Here is a 10,729-nt window from a genome sequence, read left to right on the forward strand (position 1 = left end):
AATTAACTCGGCGACAGACTGCTGGCTTAAATATTTTGTATTGCATACAGTGCAAACAGCGGCTAATTGGTGACTCATTTGGGGTTGTCATGTAATTTTTATTTATTTATTTTTTTTCAAATACTGACAATTTTAGCAATGGAAAAAAAATTAATCAGTTTTATATTAAAGATAGAATGTGTAATAAAACTTAACTAAATATTTTTGTACCCAGATTAGAAATTTTCTTTTTAAATTAAGAGGCATGAAAAGCCAAATTTCAGGCAAATTTTCCTGAAACACAAAAGTTGTCACGAATTTCATTGAAGCAAAACAATAAAGAAGGAACAGTGACACTGAAAAGTCGGTGCAGGTTGTTGACGATTGCGGGAGTTTGGATGACGTTTGTGCTCAATGTTTTCACAAATATGACAGTTGCACTGAAAAAGGCTTCGCTCTCCAGTTATCTGTGTCTTAAAAAGTTTTCATTTGTAATTCTGAAAAATGCTGATGCTAATTAATCCTCCTTAGTTGCCTGGTGTTTGTAATAAGTTTAAAAAAAAAAACACAAGGCTGCGCAAAATTATAAAGACGTCCCTCTATTCTTTTTACTTTACCACGATCAAACACTCAGACTTTGATGTGATTCTTTTAAAGTCGTCTTCAGAGTTATACAAGCCTTCTGAAGGGTTTTGCGTCATTAAAGTTTACAATTTTCCCTCTCCAGCACTTAACTCAAGCAAAAGTATTCACAAAGACATTTGGCACCTTACAAATTTCCCCTATCTTTACTTTTTTTGTCACATTCACATGTTGCGTATTATTTTCAAATTCTTATATCAGAGAACGACTACCTGAACAAAAGAAAGCAAACAATATATTTTGATTTCACTTATCAAGTGAAAAAAAGCAATCCAAACAATCAAGACAGGAGGTTGCTGCAGCCAATACTGTTTCATTTTATCTGGGAGTGTCTTTATAAAGGGTATGAAAGTTAAACTGTGTGGAATAAACACGGGTTCATTATGTCGACGCTCAAAGTCCACAGATGGTCAGGAGTCTGGGTGCTGAACATTGAAATCTATCGCATCAAATACTCTGGACAAACTCCAAATTTTTTAGGTCAAACTCTGTTTTTTTTTTGTATCTTTAATTGGTTCAGTTAAAAAAAATGATGTCTTTATACAGCCTACTGGTGACAAAGTGCCTAAAAATGTACTTTAAAATGGTAAGTTTTTACTGTTGTGGAGAGACGTTGTTTCATCCTTTGGGTTTTGGAGCCTAGCTCTGCCTGAAAGGCCAACGCATCTAAGCTTAATGGCTTAACAAGCAAAAATTTATTTATTTTTTTTAAATAGTGAAGTACTGACCAGAAATTGTTTAAAAAGTAGGTAAAATGACTTTCAGAAAGCCTGAAGAAATATTGACTCAGAGTGGAGGCTTAGTCTGAGAAAAAAGGGACCAGAAACTCTCAAGCGACAATTCTTGAGATTTGATTTTATGTTGTTTGCCTCATAAAAACATACAAAAAGTTGATAAAAGTTAAAATTGGCAAGTGACCCGCAAATTCTCCAATCTTTTGAACTCAAGATTTAATTTTTACACCAAGTTAAGTGTTTTTTTTTGTCTTTTTTACATTTAACATTGAAGGTTTTCCTATTTATTACATTACCGTAGAACAGAAAGCTTGTACAGGGGCTTAAAGCTGAACGTACGGTCTGCCTTACCTGACAACATTACCGAGGGGAGCTGGGAAGCGGCGTAGGTCCGTCTGTATGTTTATTTGAACGAATTGTCATGTCTGAGCCTTACATGCTTATCTCTCGTTAGCACCTGCTGCGCTCTGAACCAGACAGGTGCTCAGGAAGAGCAGCGGTGCGTCGGTGCGTTTGACATACCTGCACTCGAAGTTAGCCGAGCGCGGTTAGGAAAATAAATCGGACGTTGCTTCGGTGGCATCAAACGTCACATCTAGATTACTGAAGGATTCTAACAATTATTAGATTATCAAATAAACAGTCTTCGTCTGTTGTGCGAAGACGGTCTGTATTGTTGGATTCCTGGTTTGTTCGCTTCAGGTCAGATGTCTGAAAAAAAAAAGAGCGATATTGATTTTCTATAAAGGCCTTTTACTGCCCCCCTACTTTCCTCTCCTCCTTTCTGCCTCTCGTTTGCCCTGCGGGCCAGCAGAGCCGGGATGGCACAGCACTGCAGAAAGAGATATTTAATAAAAAGGTTTTTGAACCATCACACGTAGAAAGCAGGGTGATAGACTGCTTGTGGCAGCGGTGGAAGCGGAGGGCGGCGCTGCCTGGCCGGGAGGGCGGGTAAATGTACCGCAGGAAGCTTTAAGCCTCCAGTTTTTATTAGGAGAAGACGCTTGGAAAATCCTGACTCCCACTCACACTTTGAGAATGGCTCACTAATGGGCTTTCAGTGCGTCCAAATAGCTTCTTAGGGAGTTTCACGGGGATTCTGCAGATGTTTGTGTTTTCCTGAGTAAGAGATACAGTATGTGCCCTCTGGAGTGCCTAAATGTGGCAGAATTTGTTTTCGCTATGGCTGTAAATTCAGATAAAAGACCATCAGGGACACTAAGGTTACCTAGTGTACAGTGCTGTGAGAAAGTATTTGCTCCTTTACAGGTGTTGCATTTTTTATCAAGCCTAAATATTATCTTTCATGGTTATATGAGACAGATGATCTCTGAAAAATATCAACCTCCTCTGCGTCTTCCTCTGTGGCCCTAACGCCCATCTGCAGAGATAAACCCCTTGGTCAGAAACAACCAATCAGAGCCAGGAGGAGGGTCTTAGCACTGTCTACGCACTGCTAGGCTACAGCGAGCTCCCTACATTCAGAACCTGTCCTGAATGCTCAGTCTCATTAGCATAGCCACCGATGACGGTTTTCCTGTAACAGTAAGTTGATTCTCCGCCATCAGCACATTGTTCAGCACGTACACGAGCATGACTGACAGCGCCAAGAGCTTCCTGCTGGCTCTGATTGGTTGTTTCTGACCAAAACACAGATTATCTGCCTCTCTGTCACAACATGGTGACAGTTTTAACAAATAATAATAATAAAAAAGCATATTGTTTATAAAAGTTACATACTGCAGCCCATCATTGAACAATAGGAGAGTTCCAAGACAAAATAACAACGTTGAAAAACAAGCTGCAATTTCCCAAAAACACCTCAATGGGACTTTTTGGAAGATCCTGTTCCATCTGAAGTAAAACTAAAACAGCATTTAAGTACCGGAGTACCATATACTGACAGCAAAACATGACAGTGGTGGGAAAAGCGTAGATTCCCTCCTTCCTGCACGGAGGGATACGTAACACCGAATTGTTTGGGCTTTTATTCTTAAACCATCCCTGAGGTTCGACCTGCGTGGGCTTCTGCATGTAAACAAAACACTGAAGGGAGGGACCGCGCTGCCCTCGGCGTGGAACATCCGACGATCAAACGAGTGAGTTTCTCTCCTCTTCTTTCCCTCTATCTCCTCTCCGTCCAGGGGAAGCGCCTGCCTGCCTATCTGTCTGCGGACGCCGAGGAGGGGGAGGTGTCTGACGATGACAGCGCCGACGAAATCGAAGAGGACTTCAAACTCAAAAGCAGCAATGTAAGCTGCAGGAATGTGGCTGTGTGTCTTATGTGTTAATCAAGCATAACTTTTATTCAGTCCTAAAACGTTGTGGCAGTGAGATTCTCAAACATGTCAGCCATGCAAATGTGACACTTGAATCTCTGTTAATCTTTTATTTATAAGACTAATCTTAAGCTAATCTGTCAGTCATTGCAAAAACTTAATGAGCTGTTTCACGGCTTTGTGCATCTGCAACATTAACTCAGTTTTAATTTAATTTAACAGATTGTGTTATTAGATATCCCCTTTCATATTGATGAATGCGTGATGAGCGGCAGTGCAGCTGAGGCCGAACTAGAACACCGAGTTCTGATTTCAGCGTTGTTGAAGTTTTACTCTACATCTTATTCCTTTAGTTTCGTGTAAAGTGACAAAACAAAGACGGGCAGCAGATTTTACATGAATCTGTTCAGCACAGAGAGTCTCCGGCAGATGTGTTGAAATCCGCAATTAAAAGAGAGAAAACTTCATTGCTACAGATTTAACTTTAGATTTGTGTGGAAGTATTTAATCAAAAAATAGAAAATGCATTATTGGCAGGCATTTAAGACAAATGGAGACAGATGGATCCTTTTCATTTATTAAGATTTAAAGACAAATTTAACAAAAACAACAAATTATTAGAAATGCAAACAGATAATTTAGTATTTGAATATATAAAACGTAGAAAGATACATTTGTAGATCCCAACCATCCTGGTCACTTAAAACAGAATCTTCTGTTACATCAAAAATAAATTAAAATCTGCATTTGGTTTATCAGGCTGCTTTTTTTCGCTTCGTGTTTCTCGGCCAACAAATGGATCCGCAGCGTATTTTTCAACCCTGTACTGGCAACAAACCGAGGTTAGTTAATGTGATCTTGATGATGCTGCAGTGGTGATAACGACTTCAGTAATCGGCCAGCGATGTTTGCGGTAATTATTGTCAGCAATGTTTTAGGATAACCAAAGCTTAATGATGCAAGTAGAAAAAATAAAGAAAGTGAAAACTGAAGGAGCGTTTTCATTTCTCTTTTGAATTCGCCATGAGGTTTTACACCTGCGTGACTAACATCGCTGACATTTTCACCGCAAGTCAGATTCACGCGGATCTCTCACTCGCTATGCGCGCGCCGTTTTCACATTCATCCTTAGTCATCATGGTGTTGATATTGTCTGGCACTGAGTTCCCAGGAACATCCTTTCCAAATTTAAAATGGGGAGAAAGCACTGGTCTTATTCTCCAGTTTGGTTTCATAAGTGAGCGTAGTGTCATTTCTCTTTATTAAACTGGCGGCGCGGCGCCACAGATGCCACAGCAGATGATCGTCGCCATTTTGAAAGGGATGTTGGCAGGTTACTGGGAGTTTCTGCCTTATGCTCATTACACCAGTGCGCTTACACAGCAGTGACTTGCTAGCGCTACACCAATAGACTGACGCGCCTTTGTTGTGGAAAAGAAACTATTTCACCAAGCACTGTCAGGTGAAATCACTCAATCAGGTTAATTCATATATTGTGTACAATACAGAGAGCTTGTAGGACAATCAATAATGAAGCAGGTGAAAAGCTCTGCCAGGCAGACAACACATGTGTTTTATACCAAGGATAAGGAATTAAAAACAAGGTCTGGTTCTGATCCAGCTGTAGAAAACAACTCCCAGTAACCCAAGTAGTTATTTTGGTGAGAGTTCACAAGCATTTAATGTAACATGATGAGCAGATGTTAACTTGTAGTAATTTATTTTCCACCACACCCTTTATGCAAAAGAGACGGAAGTGGTGTGGAGAGAATGTATTTTGTTTTATTGCTGATGATTAGCATGCCACTGTCGTCTGACATTTAGTGCTCAATGAAATGAAGGAGAGACAAAGAAACAGAGGTACTACCGCAGATGCAGACGTCTAATTGCAGGTTGTCATGCTGCAGAATGACAGAGTGTTACTCATCCTCTGGGTAATTTATTCTTTGCCTTTGGATTCGCAGTCAAAAGTGAAAATTTTAGTGTTTTTGTCTCTTAGGTATTTCCTAATTTTAAAAAAGAGATTATAAAGCCCTTAGACTTTTCACATTTTGCCACAATGCAACCATGTACTTCCAATTTCTTTTATTAGGATTTTCTTTTCCACAGAGACATTAGCTGTTCACTTGTCTTTGGCTTTCTTTTCTCTATTACTCTTACAAAAACTCTAACACTCCACATCACCTGAAAATTCTGTGAGGAAACTTTTCTTCAGCAGGAATAAGAAAACTAATAGGAGTTTGTGGAAACATGGGTTGAGATGGAAAGAAGAAGAAAAAAACAGGGCAATCTGGAAGAAACCTTGACTCAGGCTACTAGACACTGGAGCCGTCCGCCGTCTCACAACCAGGAGCATCAAATTTGTATTCATGTGTTAGAGTGACACAGTTAATGTCTGGGTCTGAGTTCAATTGAGAGAGTCCTTCACAAGACTTGGAAATTGCTCTTCATGGATGTTCTTCATCTAATTGGACTGAAACTTCAGTTAGTTTCCATAGAACAAGTGGCAAATAAAATATCTGTATCTGTGTATCCATTGACCAAAAAGACTGTGCAAATTGGAATTACAAAAATAAATAAATTCGCTAAATGGACACACTCCAGTTTCAAAATAACTCATGTTTTTGATAAAAAGTTTTTTTTTTTACGCTAGGACGAGTTGGTTCTTCAGCCGCATCAACATTTATGTATTTTACAAAACTGCAATGGAAACACTTTTCTCGCAGTTTGCAAACAGCAGCAATGCCCTTATTTGTCGCCACTGGCCTTCATGGAAAATGAGCAGCTGGCTCCACCAGAGGCCTCACAGCATCATCAACAGCTCAGTTTGTCGGCTCTTCTGTAAAATATCAGACTACAGTTTCCACAAAACGTTGCATCTGCTCCCAAATATAAAGGGCACTCATCTAAGTGTTACCATCCATGGTTTTTAATGACTTATCGCGTAAGCAGGCTTATTCATGTGTGATTTGAATTGCATTTCTTATTTAATGGAAACACCTCTATTGCAAAATTGTGATATATTTTTTTAACATTATCAGAATATAGAAAAGCACAGCTACTGTCTAGATGTGCAAAGCTGGAAGAGACATGATTGGCAGCTGCTACTGCAACAGCAGGCAAGGCGAGTTAAAATAAGCCAATGTACGCCAGATTTTAACCCTTTTATGCATGAATTATGATCCTTTGTCAGGATTTTTTCCCATTTTTTTTATTTTCTTAAGGCATACAAAAAAGGAAGGAAAAAACATTTTTGTAAAAAAAAAAGAAATTATTATTTTTTTTAGGTGATTAATTGTAATTTTCTCCAAATACAAAGTTATTTGGAAAAATACATCAGTAGTATTGTTCTTTAGGGGTTATCTGATGTCACAATATTTTTTTTACCTGCAGGAGTCGTCTACAGTAGAAGGAGGGACCGGGTCGGTCGGCATGCTGTTTTGGCTGTCGGCCATGTTGGATTTAACAAAAATAATTTCTTGCATTTCCAGCTGATGGCCAGTAGTTGATAGTGCATTTTATGATGCGTTTGTGTCCACTTCAGTCTGTGTGCATTTCTAACATAAAAATCCACAAGAAGCACAAGAAAATGTCTTTTAGATAGCTGTCCACTGTAGTGACCGCTATGCATGAAAGAGTTAAAGTGTGTATTCGTTTAAAAATACTGTGTATAGTTTCCTTTCACCAAGTTCATCAGTCACATACATTCCTCAGGAAAACCATGAAAGATCTGTCAAAATGTGAAAAGGACATTTTTGCCAGCAGTCAGAAACCTCCTTTCAGGCCTGGCTCTTTGAAATCTGTTTCAGTTTGCCCTCTGTCTCAAAAACTGAGCTCTCTCTTCCTCTTAGGGCAACGGCAATCACCAAGTGGAGTCTCACATCAGAAAGAAACTGGATTCTCTTCTGAAGGAGTCTCGGATCGTGGACAAGGAGGACACCGACAGCTTCAGCATCCGAGCTCTGCTCCGAGCCACGCACCAGGGCCTTCAGAAGAACCTGCGCCAGGTACGCTCCCGCTCCGCACAGCCCGCCCAAAGGCAAGCGAGGCGGCTTCCGGGAGCCGCGCTCGCGGAGGAGAAACCCTTCGTCAACATGTAAAGAGAACGAAGTGAAGAGGAGGGGAGTAAAACTAGGTCATCGTGTTAGTCACGGAGGAGGGTTCGGGAGTAAAGCAGCAGACCAGCTCCTGCCTGGTCAAAACGTACGCGGTGAACAGATCGCAGAGTTCCTCCACAGGGTTTCCGCATCTTCATCCGAAGCATGTCAAAACAGGAAGAGAGTGAAGACGGTCTAATAAAAATAAAAAAATAAAAAAACTGAAATGTTGCTTAATATTTCATTTTGTCGCTCGCGTCTTGTCTTATTTTTAGAGATTCTCGGTTTCCTGCCTGCCGTCTCAGCGCGGTGGGTGTAAGTGCATCAGGGTTTCCTATCCGCTCTAATGTAGTCCTACATCGGCGGTGATCCCCTTCACCTCATTCTGTCTCTGAGGCTTTTTCTCTCCAAGTGTTTCTAGCTGGTTTGTTTTTGCAGCTCTCGCCCACTGGCTCTCTTCAGCGGTCTGATGTTTTATTGAGCGCTGTTTGTTGCGCCTACTTCAGCTCCAAGGCTTTAGGCTTTAAATGACTCTCTAGGTGCTAATGTGTTCGGTATTTCACTACCTAATGAAACCCAGATATGAATACAAACAAAAAAAAAAAAAGAAAATGCTCGTCGAGGTAGAAAAGGAGGCCCTGAATATCTTTTCTGCTTTTTTTCCCTCCTTCTTCTTCTTTGTTCAGAGCTCAAAAGGAGTTTTGAAGAAATCCCAAAGCAGATCCCTTATCACAACACTGAAACAGAAGGTAAGGCACACGAAGACGGGCTTTCTCCGTTTTTTTAATTTTTTTTTTTTTTAAACATTTCTTCTTCTTTTTATGTGTTTGTGGAGAGGCTCATTCAAATTTAGTTTAGCAGAAGAGAGGCAGGAATATTTTGCTTATATTCACTGAAAAACATCAACATAATTGGTTGGCTGGGTTATAGTGGACTGGTTCTATCGCAATACTGTTTACTGATGTTTAATGTTTCATCCTTTTAAAAGTTTTCATTTCCTAGGAAACTTTGAAGACATTATTCTTTTTTCTTTACATTTGTTTTTTAGTTTTTCCTCTCTTCCTTCTGTCCTCCCAATGTTATACATTACTTCTCTCATCCCTGCTTTCCTTGTGTAATATTTCCTTTTACTCAAAATGCACTTCATCATATTACTCCTTGATTCACTTCCTGCTTCCTTTCTTTCCTTTATTTTTTACATGCTTTCTTTGCGTCCTTGTGTCCTCCCATCTCTCCTTCAGGGCGTCTTTTCAGTTCTGTCCTTCCTCGATTCATTACTTTCTTTATTCCTGCTGTAATTCCTCACATGTACCATTCTGTCATTTGTAACTTATTCCTTCCAATTTTCCTTTTCCCATCTTTCTTTGTGTCCTTTGTTGTGCCATGCCTCTCTTCCTTCTTACTTTCTATCTTTTCTTCCTCTTTGTTTAAGTCTCCTTCTTCCCTCCGTCTGTCCATCTCTGTCTCCTTCAGGATGACATTTCTTGTCATCCTGTCTTCCTCTCTCTCTCTCTTCCCCTCCTTTTTTAGCTTCCCCTTGTATGACTGTGCTCCACTTCTGTCTTTTCTGCTCCTTCAGTTTTTCATGTTTTCCTTCCTACCTACCTACCTACCTACCTACCTACCTACCTACCTACCTACCTACCTACCTACCTACCTACCTAACTAACTAAAGGTTGGACTGACTCATTTCAAAAAGAATCAGAAAATGCTAAAATATAAGAAAAATGCTAACATAAAGCACTGAAAGACATTTTGAATGGGAGCTCCATAATTTTGTGCCATTGAGCGTCGATCGTATTCATTTAAGTAAACAATAGAGAATCTACAATTTGCATGATAAAGCAGATTTGAATATGCTGTATTAATTTAAATATGCTCTGCCATCTTCATCTTTGATGAAGGATTTCCCATCTCAAATGTTGTGAAATATTGATTTCGTAGCTCAAAGTTTTCATTATTAGCCACATTCCATCCTCTCGCAGAATTTTTTCTATCCTCTTTTCCCTCCTGCATTTACCCACTCAGGTTTCCACTTCAGTCTTTTATGCCTCCCTCTTTGCATATCATGTGCCCTCCCACGTCTGTGTCAGTGGTTGTGTGCATGCATGTGTGTACTGTATACAAATGTGCACACATACACACACACGCACACCTACACACACACGCACACGCGCACACACGCACATACACACACACACTCATACTGTGGTGTGTTTGTTGAAAATCTAAACACTATAATTACTAAACATTTCTAATCTTCTCAGCCCCCCTTCACTCCAGTAAGGCTCCTCTCTTAAAGAAATGAAATACTGTTGCTATTACGCTAACACACATTCGAACTGCTACTGCTAAAGCACACAGCAGTGTCTATTTAGTACGACGGACATAATTTACTAAAGACACTCATACTGCAGCCCTCTGGCCACTGAAGAACCACTGGGCTGGGATCGAGTAGGCGGCTTTGTACACGGTGCGTCATATATTTAGCAGATTTTCCAGGTTGTCAGCTGAAGGCAGAGCATACCTACACCACAGAGAATAAAATTCTGCTTTTTAACTTCCATGTGTGTTTCAACACTTCCAGAGGCACTCCAAGTCCAGGCTGGCATGTCAAAGCGTGGAGAAGGAGGAGGAGGTCCAGGAAAGGTCCGGGAGAGAGGCTGGCGGACAATTCAACAGGTGACCTTTGAACTGCTTCATCACAACGCTCAGTGGCGCCCCCAGAACATTTCGTACGGGTGGCCGGACGGGGCCACTGAAAAGGAAGCATAGAGCATCAAAAAATGAATCAAGTCTTTTATTTAAATAATGTTAAAAATCCCAAACTGTCATCAGCATACAGTGAATTCTGCTTCTTAGTTTACACACATTATGACTTCTAATAACATTTTTGCCATTCATACTTATATATAGTAGGATAGATATTCATATTCACAAATAGACAAGTAATTTTTTTATTTATACAATTGGAAGCCAGACACTAGAATTAACATAA

The 10,729-nt window shown here is 40.1% G+C and overlaps 1 protein-coding gene across 6 annotated transcripts in view; it reads left to right on the forward strand.

The window, feature by feature from the left end:
• The window catches only part of plch1 (phospholipase C, eta 1), a 71,894-nt gene that overhangs the window by 48,453 nt on the left and 12,712 nt on the right, over positions 1-10,729 (forward strand). For all 6 annotated transcript variants that reach the window (XM_007554448.2, XM_016672612.1, XM_016672614.1 and 3 more), the window contains 4 exons: positions 3,500-3,607; positions 7,486-7,641; positions 8,418-8,480; positions 10,319-10,413. In XM_007554448.2, coding sequence (XP_007554510.1) covers positions 3,500-3,607; positions 7,486-7,641; positions 8,418-8,480; positions 10,319-10,413 — 422 coding nt within the window. The remainder of the gene's footprint in view (positions 1-3,499; positions 3,608-7,485; positions 7,642-8,417; positions 8,481-10,318; positions 10,414-10,729) is intronic.

Source organism: Poecilia formosa, unplaced genomic scaffold, assembly GCF_000485575.1.
Source record: "Poecilia formosa unplaced genomic scaffold, Poecilia_formosa-5.1.2 Scaffold63, whole genome shotgun sequence".
NCBI lineage: Eukaryota > Metazoa > Chordata > Actinopteri > Cyprinodontiformes > Poeciliidae > Poecilia > Poecilia formosa.